Source organism: Berghia stephanieae, chromosome 5 (assembly GCF_034508935.2).
Source record: "Berghia stephanieae isolate SIO BIC M18660-M18661 chromosome 5, UCSD_Bste_1.3, whole genome shotgun sequence".
NCBI lineage: Eukaryota > Metazoa > Mollusca > Gastropoda > Nudibranchia > Aeolidiidae > Berghia > Berghia stephanieae.
Window position 1 is genome coordinate 51175210 of NC_088364.1, and position 20998 is coordinate 51196207.

The 20998-nt window shown below is 34.8% G+C and overlaps 1 protein-coding gene across 4 annotated transcripts in view; it reads right to left on the reverse strand.

Moving 5' to 3' along the window:
• LOC144973143 (uncharacterized) overlaps positions 1-20901 on the reverse strand; it is a 36933-nt gene extending 16032 nt beyond the window's left edge. The window contains exons 1-14 of one of the 4 annotated variants that reach the window (XM_078915242.1): positions 20711-20901; positions 15514-15774; positions 14504-14746; positions 13397-13507; positions 12455-12557; positions 11839-11906; positions 11261-11331; positions 10144-10226; positions 9119-9196; positions 7890-7983; positions 5730-5855; positions 4690-4824; positions 2961-3033; positions 1232-2194 (exon numbers count right to left, since the gene is read on the reverse strand). In XM_078915242.1, the coding sequence (XP_078771368.1) occupies positions 1232-2194; positions 2961-3033; positions 4690-4824; positions 5730-5855; positions 7890-7983; positions 9119-9196; positions 10144-10226; positions 11261-11331; positions 11839-11906; positions 12455-12557; positions 13397-13507; positions 14504-14746; positions 15514-15760 (2395 nt within the window). In that variant the 5' untranslated portion in view covers positions 15761-15774; positions 20711-20901. Of the gene's footprint in view, positions 1-1231; positions 2195-2960; positions 3034-4689; positions 4825-5729; positions 5856-7889; positions 7984-9118; positions 9197-10143; positions 10227-11260; positions 11332-11838; positions 11907-12454; positions 12558-13396; positions 13508-14503; positions 14747-15513; positions 18783-19203 lie in introns of all 4 variants that reach the window. The other 3 variants (XM_078915244.1, XM_078915243.1, XM_078915245.1) reach the window with 3 other exon arrangements.
• Positions 20902-20998: the final 97 nt, after the last annotated feature.

Here is a 20998-nt window from a genome sequence, read left to right on the forward strand (position 1 = left end):
CATATAACACAAGACCTTAAGTCACTACACTGGCTTCCAATAGAGAAAAGAATAACATACAAAATCGCATGTTTTGCTTACAATAGTCTTCACCATACATCACCTGAATACCTCGATTGCCTTGTAAGGGAATACAAACCAACTCGATCTCTGAGATCTGCCAGTTCTTCGCTAATGGCGAAAAATATCCCAAGAACAAAGTTTACTGAAAGCGGATTTGCATATTCGGCTCCAATCGTACGGAATTCTTTACAACCAAAAACCAGACAAAGTGAAAGTCTGCCAGTCTTCAAATAGCGTCTAAAAAAATTTTTTTTAATTCTGCTTATCGTGATTCTATGTGAAATTTGAACAAGACATGTGTGTGACTTGTGGTGATTCTGTAGAAGAATGAATGAACTTGTGTGATACCAAAAGAACTATTTTAAGGCCCCATGAGCACTATTTGTGAATACCGGTGCTAAGGAGAAGAAGAACAAAAAGAAGAATCATTGTCCTAAATGTATTTTTCTGTCATAATCCCTCATCACTTAAATGTCATAAAAAAAGAAGAAACAAGATGCCAATCGCTGATGTGCTGTTTTTCCGTAAGCTCATATTTTAATAGTTTGGATTAATCACCCATCACAAAAATGTACATTTTCCTTATGATTTGCAAATTTACTATATAGTACATCTTAGATTATTCCTTTAAGTTTATATTGAAAACAGAAAGTTGAATTCCCCCCCCCCCCCCCCCCCCCCCCCCCCCCCCCAACCACTGAAACATTTTTGAAGCAGGAATTTCAACCAAAAAAAATTTGATATTTCTTTTTAATTATTTTTTCCCGTTCAAAACAGTACAGGACATAGTTCACATTGTGTCACCATGTCTTCAGTAGAAACTGGGAGTGCTAAAATGCTGAATTGAAGATTGAGCAAAGAGAAAACTTTAAGGAACCAAGAGAAGGTGCAATGTCAGAGAAGTGAGTAAGAGAAACTAAACAGTTTTGCATGGGATGTAAATATATATGAGGCTGTGCCAAAAGATCATTTTCATGACATTCAAAACAAAAGGACATCAATAATATTAAAACATTCTGGAGAGCTATGGATGGATTTCGTTTTCATCAGTTTCCCTGGGTTGAATAATGAAAAAATAAATCAAGCACAACCTCATTTGTAGACAATTAGGACCAGGTGTATCGAATAAAACGTTATACTATATATCAAAGCAATCATTAATAATCACCTTTTGATTCCACCATCCACTCTGATGTTGAATTGACACTATTGGAGCTGGAGTTTGAGCCACGTGGACTGGGAGCTCCTTCTTGGGGAGAGATGTACCATGTACCTCCACAACTTTTAACCTTAGTGCCCGATGTATTTGGCAAGTCTAGGGAGAGGTGTGATTTTCCTCCGAACTGTTTTGGTGGTGATAACAAGGTAGATGAATTATGAGATGAGGTAATTGGCCTGTGTTTGCCATCTGAGAGTTGAGATTTGTAGCAACTGTTCGATGTTGATGGAGATTGGGAGGAATATTGTTGACTATCTGACTGGCTGTCAGACGATTTACTGGGATCAGAGGTAGATGATGGTGAGCTCTCCCACACAAAAGGAGTTTTTGATGATGATAATGATGAGTGTTTTTTCTCTCGGTGTTGGGTTTTGTGAGAAGTATTATCACCTGCTCCATTAGAAAGTGAAACAGAATTATTTTTATGGGAGGATAGATTCACAGATAAATTATTATCACCGGATGACAGCAGCGATTTTGTGCTGTTTTGGTCAAGTGTTGATTTTTTCACAGTTGAAGCAGAAATATTTGTGATTTTTGAAGATGAAGATGAAGATTTATTTTCTTGCTCAGAATCAGAATCATCATCATTGTAGGGCACAAGACCTGTTTTATTCTGACTCCAAGGCAATTTACTGACATTTCCATTGACAACTTTGGACTTGCCATCAGGAGACTTCAACATAGTCGTTGAGTTGCCATGTTTGATTTGAAGGACAATGCGATTTCCATCATCCTTATCGTTCTGTTCATGTTGCTGCTGTAACTTCTTCTGCTGAGAAGTGAGTATAGGAAATGAAATCTTCCTATGAGAGTCAGGCAAGGATGAGGCATGGGAGACTATTTTAGGTGTGCTTACTGAGATTTTCTGTTCACGTGGTATGGGCATCCCAATTTCACTCGATGGTTTTCCTTCACAAAAAAAATAAAAATAATAATAATTTTTTAAATTGTTGAGTTGGGAGAGAAATATGATGAGACCTAAAATATTTCTAACAATAAAGAATACATTTAAATTATTGTTTAGGATCAACAATTCATTTCTGGCATGAGACTCTCATAACAAAAATTTAATGTCATCTGAATTCTAGGTCAGACAATACCTACATACAATATTAAAAAATGATCAAATTTTTTTTTTTTTTTAAGTTATTTTATGTGACTCTGTGGTGCAGTGGAATGATTTGACTTGTGACCCTACAGGTTCCTATTTCAAGTCTGCCGTTTGGCAGTGCAAAGCAGAGAATTTGGAAAAGACCATTTACTTACATTTCTCACCATTCTCAGGTGTAAAAATGTACCTGGTGGTAATAGCATTGTCTACTAAGTTGAAATAAAACTGTAATAGCACCTTACAGGTATGTCGTGTCTACATGTAAGGTGTTGCTGTTGTCTTGATACCCCTTTTAAAGAATTTCAAATACATTTAGTGGATATTGTGTTCTATAAAAGCTCACTTTTCGTCTTCAATTGTCCAAATGAAGTAACAGCCACATTTCTAATACCAAAAAGTACAACTGCTCAGTGTGGTGACCGAGCTAATTCAGTTGCATAATCCAAAGCAGAACATATTAGAAGAGAAAGAAATTAAAATGACACGGTTACAATTAACTGACACGAAGAATCTCAGAAAGCTATTTTTATATTAAAACTAACATCAATAAAAACTTTTACTTACCATGCATCCCATTAATCATGTGAGATTTACTGTGTGACATGTGGTTGGGTAATACTGGACCAATGAAAGAATTCTGTTGAAAAATGAAAACAATTAACATTACCAAGCAAGTTTCATCATAAAATCGACCTTAATGATTCAAGACTTTGCTTTTTCATATTCATTCATAATTCAGCTAATGAGCCAAGATAGTAGCCAAGATAGTACCAAACTATTTCATGAGTGTAGATTTGGTTTAAGCATCTCTCTACTAGGTTATCCTGAAAAGTCTTGACGCCTATTGAATATCTCTGATTGTATTGAATTCACCAAAACTATAAATCAAAATGTGCATTATTTATTCTTCCATTAGGACACCAAAAAGGTTTAAGCTGCCATTTCTTGATTTTAATTCACCTTATTTAATAGAACCTCTACTCCAACAGGTCAGTCAAAGAAACCACACAAAAATAAATTATGCAATAAACAGCGTGCTGTTACTGAGTTCTTTACTGCAGAGAAATGTGCACCCATAAACATTCATAAAAGGCTGAAACGTGTTTATGATTACTTGTGGGTTGTCAAACAGTTCAAAGGTGGGTTATATTATGCTTTGCTGGAACTGATGCTGTCTCCACCAACATTAATGAGCAGGCTCACAGTGATCGCCCACAAAGTGCATCAACGGCAGCAAATCAACCAAAGAAATTGACAAACTTAATCGAGCTAATTGCTCGATAAAACAGACATTTCACAAAGGCATGGAATTTTATAGGGAAGAGATGGATATATATCGTTCGAGAAATCCTGGGTTACAGAAAGGTATGTACTCGTTAGATATCTAGAATGCTCATGCGCATGATCATACTGGAAAAGGAAGTTTTCTTGAAGTCGAAGAGCAGTTCTGATTTAGCTCCCAGTGACTGTATCCTTTTCTAAGACTTAAGAGACACCTCAAGGGCGCAAATTTTGACAATGATGGCGATTTGCAGACAGAGTGAGCACTCAGGTAGTTTCTTATACTAAAAGACATTAGGTCAAAGAGATCATTTACAGGAAATAATTTATCATCTCTCACAAAAAAAAACGAATAATCAATGCCTACCAAATAAAAATTTTAAAAAGACTTCAGTCAAGGCTTGGACAAAATCAAGTTGTCTCAATCCAAGATAGAAAGCAAACTAGAAAGACAATACACATAGCCACCAACATAAAAGAAAAGTTTTATTGAATACAAAAATAGTTTATAACTGTCATTCTCATGACTGTTATATAAACAAGACCAGGCAAAAGAATGCAAAGATTCCCCCAAAATTCAATCTAAAATTATGGCATTCCCATTAAGTTTGTGAAATACAAATCATTGACAGCAATAAAGAAATCATATCTTTTTATCAAAATCAATTGAAGATTGTAAAATAATTTTTCATTATACCCATATGGTAAAACAAAACAGAAGCAAAACTTTTTTAATGCCTTAAAACACAATATTTATGTTGCTTCACAGCTTTATGGAAATGATAAATTTTAAGAAATATATAGTCGAAAAAAAAACAAAAAAAAAAACAATTAAAATACTGATATTTTTTTTGGTGGGGGGAGGGGGGAGGGTTGTAAATGCCAGTGTTTGTATCAGTATTCCTTGGCAGTAATCATTCATCTTTTTTTTTTTAAATAAAAGCTCTTTTACGATGGCACTAAATCAGAGAAAAAAAAAACATAGAAAGTACAACAAAACAGAAAGATCAACCTTAGATGGAACAGCAGATGACTTGATATTATCACTCTTTGGAGTGGAAGGCGCAGAACTGCTGCGATTTACACGGGCATAAAATAGGACATAAGCATCTTCAGAGAAAACCCTCTGATGGTTGGCTTGATGCACCTGAAAAGAGAAATATACAGTATGAGGTCTAATGCGTGACCAAGTCATGATTATGAAATAAAAAGGTCATGTAATATTATTATATTTCAAATAAAACATTTTGGGAAGCAAAATAAACTTAGGCAAAACAAACAGACAGACCAAAAATAAAACCAACAATATGTTAACAATTAAACAAATCAAATCAACAAAATTACTGTCAATCTAATCTATTTAAAAATAGCCTTTATTACATGCCAGATGGACTGCAAATTTTACTTAGTAAGAAATATGATTCATTATATCGAATTTATTATTATTAAGCTATGTGGTCATGTGGTATGGCACATCCTTCAGACCAGAAGGACCAGGGTTCATGTCCCACTCTTGAGTGACACATAATAGTTTGAGTCCTTGGAAAGAGCACTCTACTCACTTTCTCTCACCTTACTTAGATAACAGCATTGTCTATGTCAAAAAAAAAAAAAACAATTTGTATTATAGCCTAACAGGAGTCATGTCTTGCCTGACATGTTAAATGTTGCTGTTGGCTAGGGACCCCTTGTAAAGTGTTTTGAACACGTTTAGGGGATATTGCACTTTATAAATGGTCACGTTTTTTGTTATTTTCTTTTTAATCATAAGCCTTTTATATATTAAACACACTGAGACGAATATAAATTTACAGGCATTGCTTTTCTCAACTTCTTTCATGAAAACGGCATAAGCTTGGATATTTTGAATCGCTAATATTTTGTTTAGACAGAAAAAAATAATAAATCTTTTTAATTGATACAGTAAATCCAAATGGCAATATAGGATTGAGATCATTTCACTCTAAACTTGAGATATCATTATATTATATGTATTATCTTATACCACATCAAATAAAAATCAATCAATTTCCACGGTATTGTTTCACCTACCATTGAATCATTCATGCAGTACCAGGATTTACTGGGGGATTTGACATAACTGTAGTAATGTCCACAGTCACTGCTGTGGCCAGAGTGGACCAAGACACCATACAAATGATACAATATTGGCTCACCCTGGAATAAAACAGGAAAAAATAAAGTAATAATTAAATAACAATGAGGGATTTGAAAAATGATATCCGAGATCCCTTTAAAACAGAATGCATAATATCAAAGTTGACAGATCAACACCAGTAGTATTTGTTGTTTGTTCTCGGGAATTAACCGATATGTGTACAATGCTCAGATACATAATCAAAGGAAATAAAAGGAGAGAGAACAGCAAGTTCTTGAAAATGAAAATTTTTCAACAAAGTTATAATTATAAATTTCCAGCCTGCAGTATTAGCAGGCTATGCAGGGTGGCCAACTTTTCAGAAACTGAATTAGGGAAAATTTTTGGTTACCGCACAATAAGATTTGGTTGCTCTTTCTTCAGTAGCACACTGACACCTCCTTTTGAGCCAACCATAACATTTGCGTTATTAGACATAAAAGACATGCAATTTACTATGGGAATCTTGTACTTCTGCAGCTCATCAAGCATAAACTTAGTGATGTTTACTGCCGTTGATGACTCTTCTAAGGCTGGAACAGACAGTAGTTCGGTCACAACTTCACGTTCCGTACAATAAATTGTGACAACAATGGGATAAAGTTTGTTGTGATTGTCACTGCTTCCATCAGTTTCTAGACCAAAAGGGAAATGTTTCATTTTCTCAACCAACTCCGACGTAACTTCTTTACTAATACAATCAGCTATGGACTTGGTTTTTGTCTTTCCACAGGAAAATTTTTTGGCTATTTCAGAATCTGGACACATCTGTCTCAACACCTTTCCAAAATCATCACTGATTCTTAATGGCAGGGATTTTTGTATAATAAACTGGGTCCACACAACCTCAGCTCTGATGGTGCTTATGTCATCTAATTTCCCAAAAAATGAAGTGACTGGCTGAATTGCTTTGCCTTCCTTCAGCGCAATTTGGTGTTTCTGTCCACCAGTGTGCTTTTTAATATCATCTTTCCCACCACTCCCAACACTGATATCAACATTACACACGCTACAGAAACCGAAAGTGTCACCTTTGTTTGACTTTTTAATGAATGGAAACTCCTCCTGAATTGCTAGTGAAAGAAAAAAGAAAGTCTCAATTTTCATCCTAGTGCTTATTATCAGTAGATCTCTAGATTCTCGATCGCCGATAACTCGATCTAGAATATCTAGACTAGATAGTCTAGATCTAGATATATTTAGTTAGACACGTATTTAAGTAGATGTACCAGTGGCCAAAAATGAATCTAAAAGTCACATCAGATAACACACGATAGATGAATCACGCAGTTTTAAAGAAAAATCCATTGGGAAACACAAAACACTAAGCAAGGATCGTCAATGAAGTTAAATATGACGGCAAATGCGCAAAGGCGGCAATGTAATGTCAACAAGAACAAAGAAGAATCAACACTCCACTTTGGGAGATAAAAACGAGCAACTCAAATGTGAACACCAAGTATGTCCGTATCGAAGGAAAAAGTCGAGTAGCTAGATTTAAAATTTGATTATTATAATAATAGAGGATAGAGCATAATCGATACCCAGAAGACAATCGACGCTACACACGATTACTAGGCAAAGAGTACTAAAAAAATTCGTACAGATTTTCATTCGCAATTCGTCTTTTTTTTACGATGGGTTTGATTTCGGGAAAAAAAACGCAGTTTCGGGACATCGGGAACGGTGGATCCATTTAGGGAATTTCCCGAAATAATCGGGAAGGTTGGCCACTCTGGATATGGCCGATAACTATTGCAGTTTCCGGATGGGTTTGCGACTATGGCCCATGTTTCCCTGATATATGTTTATCCCATGCAATTTTTAGCAGAAATGCCAGATTTCTCAGTTGAAAGCTCTACTTAGCTAGCCATCTTACATTTAAACATTTTACAATTCACTCCAAAATTATTGAAGAAATGGAGGAATTCAAATATTCAAAAAAGAGTCTTGTCTTGAGACTTTCAGAGTTTTATTTCCATTTACAGATTCCTACCAAAGTTGCCGAGCCAAGCGCATTTTATAAATCCTTGCAAAACAAGATTCAAAATTACCTGTCTTTGACTCATGTAGTTCCGAAGGTTGATACGCTCTGGATACTTAATAAACCTGTTGATTTTTCCAGACAAATGCCGCTGGAAATCAAATCTGGAAAAAAAAAAAAACAATGGTGATAATAAAAAATTCCCTTCAGTTTGATTATAACTATTTGCAGGAAATGGTTTCACAATGGTATTTAAAACAAAAGCTTTTATTATAACCCCTGAACTACAACAATCTTTAACACTAGAGTAGACATATCCACTATTACACAAAATCGTAGAATTACGAAATTTTGGCTCCAATTAAAAAACTTCATGAGCATCTATAGGTCATTAAAACCTATTGGAACTTAAAGTTTATGCCATTTTAACAAGGGTATTGAAGTGTCATTTATTTCTTATGCCAGTAAATTGTTGATTTTTAAAGTTAATTATAGCCACAACAACCTTCTTACCTCCCAAGATTTACAAAATCAAAAGATATTCAAATAGGTAGGTCTGCCCTAGAGGTGACAGGACCGATTTCACTAAAAAAAAAAAGACCCAACTTTTGCCAGAATTTGACTTTTGTTTCCATTGCTGTTTGCAAGAGATTAGCAACTGTGATTTTATTCTATCTTCTCCAGAAGTTAACCTTATCGCAGTTACCAATCTCTTGCTGAAAACAATGGAAATAGCAGTCATATCCTGTCAAAAAGTCATACATTAATTTGACATAAAATAGCACCGACCGCTGCAAGATTAAATCATTGAAAACGCTCAAAAACGTTTGGCACCCAGAATTTGTAGAATAAACTCCCAACTGGTATGTGAAAAACAATGGGTATAGGGATTGTATAAGCAATAAAGTCTTTAACTAACTAAAAAATATGAACATTTATATAGCACATTTCAACGGATTAACCCATTCAATGTATTTCATAATATTTCATGTATTCCCTCAGCAGGCAATATGGAACCAACTTTCCACTCCACGTAGTATAAGTTGCCTGTTTGGTATCCTTTTTATACTATCACTTTTACAATATCCATCATCTGGTAGCCAGAACTCATTCACACCCGAGTCAAGTGGGGATAAGGTATATGAATTGCCTTACCCAAGAACACAATGTCTCGCCCAGAATTCCCAGTGATCACTGTCACCCATCCAACCAGACATTACGCTTGACTTGTGACAAGAGGAGACACGATACCCGCTGAGTCACCAAGCCCCACAATTTAAAATAACAAAAACGACAAACCTGTTTAGTTGTAGAGTCAAAATGTTTGGAGGTTTCTGGATGGAAAACCTCTTATGAGCTCTAACTTTATGTTTACACCTGAAATGAAAAAGTCAAGATTACAATTGTTAAAATTACAAATTGTTATGGGAACAGGGCCAAGACCCTTGACATTATTTAAAAGCAAGGCACACAAAAATCAATGTAATAAACCATCAAGACCACTAATATTAGGTGGGAATCAAAATCAATATCAAGGAAAAAATTAAAATTGTTTTGGGACTACGGAGGCTTACATATCTAGATGTGAACATTTTATGTCGAAGATTATATTTTCAGCCTACTTTGTCAAATATTTGCAGATCAGCAGTTAAAGCACCCAAAAGAAAAATAAGATAAAGGTGACTGGTTCAAATAGAGATATGGAGGAGATTCTAGACCTGCCAACTTGTTAAAGACAAAATTCAGGGAAAATTTGGGACAAATATGGGAGTTATATAAGATGCGATGATGATGGTGATGTCTAGAATAATGAAATACAATCAAAATCGCAGAAAATAATTAGAAATTAGGGAATATTGGAATGAGAACAAAAATCAGGAATTTTGAAATTCCAAGAACAATATGCAAACATGCCTTGTCTGGCAATGCTAAGGAAATACTTGAATGCACTAATATCATAAATGAAAAACAATACGACTACATAACAGATAGATGATTTATAAGGAAAAAAGAAAAAAACCTAACCATACATTTGACTGATTCCCATTTGGCTAAGAATCCAAGCCAGGCCTATAACAAAACCATGAAATCTCATTCCAAGACAGAAATGGATAACATGTAGATGCGTAGAAAGCATATTAAGAGTGACCTTGTCAATCCAAAAGATCCCATCCTTTGGACTGACTTTTTCTCTTTGACAGCATGTTAAAGCTGTCACTGAATCTGATCAACATGTGAGCACTTACACTTACACATTAAAGTCATATGAAATTCAGATTTGAGAAAGGAGTAAAAGAAATAAAGAAAAAAATACAATTACGTACTTTGGACATTTGTAGGCGTTTTCATTCTCCAAAGTCTCAGGTTTCACAAACTTTGTCAAGGCATCTTCTACTGTGTTCACTCCCTAAAACAGATATGAAAGCATCAGTTAATCAAAAATAGTGCTCAATATAGTTTGCCCAATTTCTAGAAAAATACAAGGGTTATTCATCCCTTTTAACAACCAACTAACTTTCTCTTGACTCATCTCCCTAAAACCCAAAAAGTGTAAGATTCGAACAAAAGTGTATATTTTGTAAAAGCAACAATGTAGTCACCTCTCTGATTAGTTTTAGATATAACAAAGTCCTTTTCAGTGTTTATGTGATTGATGTAGTTCAGAAGTTGTTATCATAACTGAGCAGTGCTGCCAACCCTGGCCCATGAAAATGTGTACAATGAAGATCCAAAATGAGTAAGATTTTTTAAAATGCGTACAATCCTACAAAAACGATAATTAGCGCTAAATTTGATAATCGGCAATAAGACCATACTAGCAGTATTATAATTGATAATTTAAATTAATGAATAAACATACCTTTTATAGACAATATATAAAATCCACTTAAAAATCTGATATGACCCACCCAGATAATACTATATTGAACTCCCTATATGAACATCCAAGTCAACAAACAGATTAAAGTGTTTAAGTACACTAAAAGAATGTGGGATTGTTAAAAATACTTAATAAAAATTAAATAATACATACACTCCAGAGCAAAATGTGTACAATGAGCAAAAAAGTGTAAGACACATTTTTTTTTTACGTAAGGTTGGCACCAGAGTAATTTGAAAAAAAAAAAAAAACAAAAAAGGTGGTGAGATGCATGTAGAGTGCAAACATATTTTAATAATAGGAGGGATAAAAAAATAAAAAAGTTAAATGTTCCAATTTGGTTCTGATGAAAAAAAAGAAAAGGAAAAAAAAAGTACAATAATCGCAGAGAGGTGGGGGGAAAAAATCATACAAATAATGTCTTTTTGGTGTAAAGTGATAGTCCTACATTCAATAAACCTTATTCTCCTTTTTTTTTTTCAACTGCTGCATTTGTAATTTGAATTAAGCCATAATGGAGATTTTCTTTATCACACTTCAAAGCATTGAGTTGAACTTACCTTAATATCTAAACTGAGATCCATGAAAGGATCAAATGTGTTGGACTTTGCTTGACAGCGGAGACAGGTCACTATGAATATAAAAGATTGTTACATTAAAAAGTAAGTAACCTTTCATTTTTTCATTTTAAAAAACTACAGTTGAACAATTCAAACATTATTCATCAATTTTAAAAGGGAAAACAAAAAAAGAAACTTTTCTATACCTCCACAAAACGATATTACCAAGGTACATGAGTTAATTTCTTCTATTCCTTGGCTCCAGTAAATACACTCACTTGCAAAAGATACAACAGTATTAGAGCAGGTCTCAAAAGGAAATACACATTCTCCCTTCAAATTAAAATATTAATATTTCTACAGTAACAAATATGAACAAATCCTAAACATTAAAAAAAGATAACAGTGGTTATACTTATCATCAATGACATCAATCAAAACAATCTCTTAGCTCTGATCTATACAATGGATGACAATTCAATTACTCCATAGGACCACTTTTACTTAATATGACATTCTTCCCCAAAATTTTCGATACTGAAATAAAAGCGGCACGAAATATGAACAAAGCTGCTGACCTTGACTCCTAAGATAACCTCCAAATATTTGGTTGATCACAGTCGTTTCTTTACTATGTCTGTCTAACCTGAAATTGGAACAACACCAAAGTTTAAGATCCAACGGTAAACTCCTCTTTTATTCAGATTAATTTTGCTCAACATCAGTGAGAATAATGACAATTTGTCAAAAAGGAGGAAAATCTATCGGCCTGTCTGCCAATAATATGAAGTTAGAAGGTTGGATGAGAAAAAATATGGAAAAGAAAGAAAGAAAAAAAAAAAAAAGAGAGAGAGAGAGAGAGAGAGAGAGAGAGAGAGAGAGAGAGAGAGAGAGAGAGAGAGAGAGAGAGAGAGAGAGAGAGAGAGAGAGAGAGAGAGCGTGTTTAAGGCAGTGGCAATACATATCACCAAACCAACTTATATTGAGACTGGTATAGCAGTTCAACATAGAATGGAATCCACTGGTTAAAAAAGAAATAAAAATATATCATAGATATAAGAGATATTAAAGAATAGATCTACCTTTAGCCAAAAAAGATGACAAATGAGCCGCATGTAACAATTTTACTGGTATAAATAGCAGATCTACCTGAAGTCCTAAAACAAAAATATGGTCTGGCACAACACCACTTACTTGCTTTCACCACTTAGACAGGATTGTTGCAGGTGATCTATTACAAATCGTAAAAATTCATGAGCATCTTCTTGTCTGCCCCACTTCATATGCTTTGCTATACCTAGAACAAAAAGGAAATCAATTGTTACCATCCATTCAATGCTCAAACAAGCCAAATTTCCGGTAAAAAGTTATATATCTTCTTTTTTATAATGCGTTCACTCGTACATAACATTACAACAATAATAATAATAATAATAATAATAAAATCAAGTGTAGATCACAAAACCATAAATAAAGTTTTGCTCTATGCCCTTTACAAAAGCAAATAATGTAATAACTAAAAATTGAGATTGGGCTGCATTACAGCCCGTAATGCTTGGCATCCAACCTGAATTTCATTTCCGAGAGACAAATTTTTGTTGAAATTAGCAAAGCAAAGCAGGTATATCTTGAACAGAGGCAGCTTTATTATATCTGACTTCATCGGCGGAGTTGTACCAATAATGTCGCGGATTTGAGGCTCAATTGCCGCCGCAAATTTTTTATTCTCTGGTGTCTTCTGGCACTTTCCTACTCACTTCATTTCTTGTTATTATTAAAGTGATATATCATTTTATTATTTGTAATAATCTTTGATAATGATCATGTGTACAACGTGAAAATTACAGAACATAACAACAGAGACCCATTGGAAAAATGGCTTCCAATTTAAAAACTTGTTTTCTGTCCCTTTAATAATAGAAAATATAATAATAATAATAATAATAATAATAATAATAATAAAGATGATGAATAACAAGAAGATTATGATAATTGATGATCATGTCATGATAAAAGTGGAAAGAAAAAGAAGATGGAAATGACGTGAGAGGAGTAGCAGATGAAGAAGATGAGGAGGAGGAAACAGAAGAAGAAAAGACAAAGAAGATCAAAAAAAAAAAAGAAAAGCACCCTTACATCTCAATTTCTGAAGCATAGAATGAGGCTTGATGGACCTTCCACCACACTCCAACGATGTTCGTATATGGGCTTGAATCTCACACATCATGCAAAAACCATTCTTTTTGCCTGTTAAATTGAAAAGAAGATAATTTCATTTTCAACCATCTCAGGGTAAAAGTTCACCAGTAGTGTTACTGAGCTTACGACAATAGGTAATGTAAAATGCAACCAGACTTTATACTGCTTTCTTTAGCATTGAATAGATGTAACATTTGTTTATCAACCTTTGAATACAATGCTAGTTCATTACGGGCTACTATTCAACAGACCCAACCAGCTGCAGAGAGAGAACCCCATTTCTGAAACAGAACAACGGAACTTGATTCAAACAAGGAAAAGAAGTAGAGAAAGATCGGCAATGTGATCTTGTGGTATGACACTCGCTTTCGGATCAGAAGGTCCTGAGTTCGAGCCTCACTCACCTCACTCGGCGCATAGTTGAGTCCTTGGAGAAGGCTCTGTACTCACATTCTCTCACCATACTCAAGTGTAAAATGAGTACCTGGCCGTTAACAGCATTTTCTCTGACCCAAAAATTGTAATATCGCCTAATGGGCGTCATGTCTTGTCCTACATGTTATGCGTTGCTGTTGGCCAGGGACCCCTTGTAAAGCGTTTTGAGCACGTTTAGTGGATATTGCGCTATATAAAAGCTCAATTTTTAAAAAAAAATTTGAAGATCCCAATCTGTCCCTGCATCTTGTGCGGGACCACCTAAAATCCCAATCCAGACACAGGAAGTGGGCCCCATCCAAAAGGGGCTCAAATCATTGCAATAAATCAATTTACATCACATTAATAGAGAACTAGGAGACAGCTTAACAAAACAACAACAAAAAATAGCACACTCTTTAAAAAAAATGAAACAAAACATAACAGGATTCAACAAAAGAAAGCTGAAAAAAAGACAATGACTCAATGCATAAAAGCAACCGTAAAATGTTTGGATTATTCCTGTAAAATGCAAAAAAGATTGTCAAGAATTTCCAACATAAAAAAAATTTTTAATGCTTTTTTTCCAACCACAGTATATAAATACACGGAATAAGTAAATTTACACACATTTTTGGCGATGATCACCAGTCATACAATAGTTGACCAAAGGGGCTGTATAGGTCAGGCACTGAAGAGTTGAGTTGAAAAAGCAAGTATTCCCCATATTGACCAAGCCTGCACCAATACGGCACGGAGTTCTTGAAGTCCATTCCATCTTTAGATGCTCCTCGGGATAAAGAACAACTTTAGGACGAGGCAGTGATTCCTCAGACCCACCTTCCATTGCAGTTTTGTTCATTTCTTTACTACCTGAAAGCAGAGTTGTTTTACATTTCTATTTCATAATGTTCATTAACTTTTAATTCAAAATGTTAAAAATATAAAAAATGTGATGTCTTTAAAAAGATTCAATCATGTGGGTCATCATAGAAGTAGATGCCATCTCGAACTTGGGAACTTTAATTAAAGCCATACATAACCTACAATTTTCAAGAAAAAAGCATGCATGTAACATCTATGACATAACTCTTTGAGAGTAATTTATCTGGAAATAATGAGATGCTTTTCGTTACTGATTGTCAATTCAATTTTTCATCCCTTTGGGCTGAAATGTGGTCTCCGCTCCAAATAACAAAGATAGATAGCTAACAGCTAGCTGATTTCCGATCAGTAGTTTCACAATGCATGGCATGATCTTCATCTAAAAACCCATTAGCAAAAATTACTCATTCTAGGAGATTCCCCGATAGTCTAAAATTAGATTGACACGATTGTGGCGGGTTACGATCTATTATTAGACTTTGGGGATTCCATGAAAGAACAGTTGAAATACTGAAAACTGAAAATTATTCATGTCTGAAATCAGCCTGCTGGCTGAAAAAATACAGGCCTGATTTGTTTGTAGGAAGCAACATTAAATAATCATAATACATAATACGTTTTAACAAACAAAGGTAGCAAGTAGCAATTTTTAAATTGAAAGAAAGAAAGAAAAAAAAAAGAAAAAAAAAAAAGAGAGAGAGAGAGAGAGAGAGAGAGAGAGAGAGAGAGAGAGAGAGAGAGAGAGAGATATCTACCTTGTTGATCAGTTGTCCCATTCCAAGGTGAAGATTTGGAGGTGGAGGGGTTTAATAATGTGTACTTTGCTTTCAAGGCACTGCACTGCAAAGACAATGGTGCAGATGCTGGCTTGAACTCAATGCTTCGCAACAGTACTCGCTTGGATGCAGCCACCACATTCTGATCAAGGTTGTTTTGGCCTCGGCCCAAAGAGGCCTTAAGGGAGTTCTGAATCTCCTCAATGTTGCCAGTTAGATCTGGCATGACATGTACAAAATCTGTTGAGAAAGCAACCAAAAATACTTCATCAAATCATCATCAAACAAGTTGATCTTCAGAGTCCAGGGTGTCCAAGGAAATCCAGCCTTAAAATTTACTAACTAGAAGTGAAATTTCCACCCAGGTATTCTAGCCCACCTCACAGTGTTCCATACACTTAAAAAAGACATTCCTACTTAAAACAGGTCGTACCTAAACACAATCCAAATTTTAAATGTGTCTTGCAGCAATTTTTGATGTCACTCAAATGATTTTTTTTTAATTTCAAAAGTTTGAAAGACTAATTATATATAAAATCATACATATTCTTAGAGAATGATATCATCTAGTCATACAATGTCAAAAGCCACCACCCACCCCCATATTTCATGTTTTAAAAATACTCATATCATGATCCCTTGTGTGGTAGTGGTTATAGTACTAGTGGTAGAGATGATAGTGGTCGTTGTAGTACTCGTGATAGATAGGATGCTGTGTATGTGGTTATAGTAAAGAGATTGCAGCGATGATGATGTGGTGGTGGCTGTAGTAGTGGTGGTGGTGGTAGGGATGTGGCAGCAGTAGAAGTGGTGGTATGGGTAGAGATATGATGATCTGGCTTAATTGTAGAAGTAGTGGTGGTGGTAGGAGTGATGATGTAGTTGTAGAAGTGGTGGTAGTGGTAGGGACAGATGATGATCTGGTCGTTGTAGTAGTAGTTGTGGTGGTGGTAGGGATGATGATGTGGTTGTAGTGGAGGTGATGGTAATGGTAGAGTCAGAAATGATGATCTGAATCTCGTTTCTGTATAGGTGGTGATAGGGATGATGATGTGGCAGTGGTTGCAGTACGATGATGTGATGGTAGTTGTAGTAGTGGTGGTGGTAGATATGATGATGTGTTAGTAGTTTTTGTAGTGGTGTTGGTGGTAGGGATGATGATGTGGTGGCGGTAGGGATGATGATGCGGTGGGAGTTGTATTAGTGATGGTGGTAGGGATGACGATTTGGTCGTGGTTGCAGTGGTGGTGGGTGATAAATAAAAATATGATGATATGGTGCTAGTTGTAGTAGTGGTGGTGGCAGAGATGATGATGATATGGTTGTAGTAGTAGCGGTGGTAGTGGTATGGAATGTAAGTGGCGAACGTATGCGCACATTAAATTTTTCACCGATTTCCACATATTCATACCTCACATGTTCATCCAAACCTTTCAATTAAGAGTGACTCCACCCCCACCCAAACTTGTCATACTACCTATATTCCAGTCTCCCAACTTGAAATTTGCTCTTGATAGCTGTATTTAAGAATAATCACGAATCACGAAACTTTGGATGATCGGTTCTAGTTCTAGCGGTGTTTTAAAAATGTCCTCTTTTAAAATGATATATAATCATAATCACACATGATTATAATTATAATGTAATGTATGGGAAATTCCACGGGTAACGGACTGACAAATCAGACAAAAAATGCATACATTTCGTGCTCTGAAATACAATGTATTTATTGTATGGAGCTAATATTTCCCATGGACATGTATCATGTCCGCCCTTATCATATATCAAAAGGATTAAGATGAATCTTTATCAACTTGAATTTTTTTGACATTATAATGTTGGTAACGGACTGACATCAGAAAATCCATCTTTTTCAATTTTATATGTAGATGGATCAAACTTTCTGAAGTTAAACCTTCCATTAACAAATAAGTTCTTTTATAGTAACCATGATATGTTGTTCTACAACCCACTAGCAAGATTTAAAAGATTGTCCAAAATTTGAATCTGCAGTCTTAGAAAAAGTGTCGGTAACGGACTGACAAATGGATGGTAACGGACTGACACCTCTGAATTTTATTACTCAGAATAACGGTTACTTCATAAAATCCAGAGCAAAGACACATTATGTAATTACGAACAACACTGAATACCCAGTGTGATTGATCAAACCAATACTCTTCATTGTATGGATGTCAAGCTACATTGGGTATGATGAGTAACTCGATGGGTGACATCTGATTATCTCAATCCCAACTTTGCTTCTTTAAAAATTAAATAATGAAATAATGATTCGTAGAGTTGAAATCTATTCTGTCAAAGTCAAACAGGAACTTTATTTCAACTATGAAATTAAATTATCATAAAAAAAAATTTTTAATGTAGATAAGATGGACTTTAAAACTGGGGAAGGTTTATTAATATTCTTTTGGTACTTATTTTTGAAGCTTAATTTTTATTCTGTATTTCATATTGATTCCTCAAGCTTAGGAATTGTCAATAGGCCTAAACCGTCACGGCAAACTGGTCGATAGTATTGGCAGTTAATCTCTTCCTCATCTGCACTTGACCAGAAAGCCAGTTATAAGATCTGAGAAAGATCTTCAAAAATTTCATTTGGACCATTTTATCCTTGCATCCTTGATTTTTACAATTTTCCTATGCAGATTGTGGGATTTCTCTTAGAAGTACATTCTGAGGTCCTGAGGGAGCAAAATAAACTTAAGCCAATTTTGATTCCTGGATGAAATTCACTAACAATCAACAACCTCTTTTTCAGGGTTTTTTACAGGAAACTTTTTTGAATTTTCGTCTTTTCTTTTTTTCATCTCACAATTATGAAATCTTTTTCCCTTGGTGCTTGTCAAGAGTACTTCTTGTCCAAATAGAAATTTTCGATAAAATTATTTCATTTCATCTTGAATGCCCATTTCCACGATTACAATATTTCAAAAACCATTGGTTGATGGATTGGATGCCCTTAGCAGTACAGGCACAGTTTAATTATTTTTTAAAAATTTTTTGGGAGGATTGTAGACTCAAAGTTGAATTCAGTAGTTTACTTTCCTGTGCTGAAATGTGAGGCAGATGTGGATTTAGGTGTGCTAGGTTTACTTTCTTTTGGAGTTGTAGATTGATCGGCTTTTCTCCTGCTTTTGTTGCCTATCTTTTTCCTAAACAATGTAATGCCCATCAGTTTTCAGTCTTTCTTGATAATTTGAACCATGGATAGAGTAGGCATCTTGAACCTGTGAATAAAGAAAATTGAGCAAAAGTACACCATAAGCTATGAAAGTCAAATCGGAATAAAAAGCAAATCTTGTTTTCTTAAAAACAATACAGCAAAACTAAGAAAATAAAACTCATTTCTAACTTGTATCACATTACTTTGTAACAACTAAAATATTGACATTATACACAGCTTAACAGCTTGTTGACCCACTACATTTAAAGCCTCAATGACTCAAAAGTTTTTCACATTAATTTAAATGTTTGATTTCTTTTTTTTTCTCCCAGGGCTTCTTGCCCCTACTTTAACAGAAGACTACTACTGGCTCAATTGTCATAAGGATATTATAGAACAATAAACAGTGTTTTCCCCTCAATTCAAACATAGCAAAAATCTTCAAGTGATCAAAAGATTCACAAGCTTTAAAAGATTCAACTTACCTATTGAAAAATAGCAGGCTTGATGTTGAAGACCAGTGTTTGAAATTTTATGATCCAAATGTTTATAAAATGGTTGCCTGATCAGTTGAAACACATTGGAGTGGACATTACTCTTGAGACTTAAAAAAACAACTTTTATATATTGTCTTTGAATTAAAATAGAATTAGTCAGTCTGTTACTGTCAGTCCGTTACCCTAAAAAATGTCAGTCCGTTACCCAACAAAAGTACCTTAAATGATAAATTTCTTGAAAAATCATCTTACAGTGCTAAAGCCTTTCATGTAAGAACAGAAAATCTGAAATAGTGAGTCTGTACAACAATCACATCTTTCGTAGATGAAAAAATACTGTTTTAATGGTAACGGACTGACATACAATTTCCCAAGGTCATTAAAACGACAGATGAGGACGACATTTCATTAAAATCGTAAATTTGAATGTTTATATAGGTTCCTGATACTTATAATTGTTTTAATATCAATAAACAACAGCAAAGGTGGCTATAATTTTGTAGAAGTTGCAAGATTTATAATATTGAGAAAATATTCTTTTCGTTCTTCAAATAGGGGATACCCTTACATAAAGCTACAATAAGCATCCTGTACCACAAATATGCACGAAATATCCTTATATTCATAATCCTGAATGATTTTCCAACAAATTGGTACCAAATTTTAACATGTTCTTAAGAATTTGTAAAACACCCCTTCGGTTGACATTTTCGTGGAATTTCCCGTATGCAGATATATGGACTGAGAAAGTTGGTTCGTTTCTAATACTAATATTGAGAGAATGTCTTGTTGAGGCAACCCTCTCTGGTTTAGATCCCACACTGACATTGGCCTCTGATTGTCGTTCAGCAGTCGCTTTATTTAAGAGGGAGGCCTTCCGAAAGCTCCTTGGTCTAGCATCTCTTTCAAAAAAAGATGTTCTCTCAACGCAACTCTGTACCAGTACCAGTCTACCTACACTACACATACACACGGCCACGGCCCTGTCACTGTCACTGTCAACCACATCACAATCACAATGACAATGCAATGATCACGAGAACTAAATCAACTCTAACACAAAACTAAAATTAGGCCTGCTTCATATCACATTTACTGGGATATTTTGAAATTTTTATTGTTTTACTATTCTTTATTTTGGTGAAAAAAATGGGTTGCTGGCAAATGAAAACAAACTGAACTGAAAGTGAAAGGGAAAGAAATAACTTTCTAAATATAAGGTTAAAAAGTTACCTCACGAACAAATATATGAAAATATGATAAAATTATTAACGAAATCAACCTTTTAAAAAAATCCAAAAAATTATGATGGTAATGCTAATAATTCAGTTTAATAACACGACGACAAGAATGAGATTCAGACCTTCATTACCCACGTTTTCCGTGTGACAGCACGGTCAGGGAAATGAAGGAATGTTTATGATTTATCAACAAAGAAAGAGAGTTTACTTGTGACCGTTAAAAATCTAAACATTATTTTTCATAATATACATACGTTTTAAAGGCAAATTTGATATCCAAACTGTTTATTTAAATTTTCAAATAAATATGAAACAATCTGACAAAAACACAAACCGGCCACAAAATTTTACGCGTTTTACAAACCCAGCAATCCACAGGTACAAGAAACAGAAACAAATTTCAGAAGACACGACTAAATCTACTTCCGGTCTTGCGCTAAGAGTCGTAAAAATACGGGCATTCTCTCTCGTGTAGTGCTGGGATTACCCGCCCAAATCATTACCCGGGTAATACCCGGGTAGTGGTCTGATTACCCGGGTAC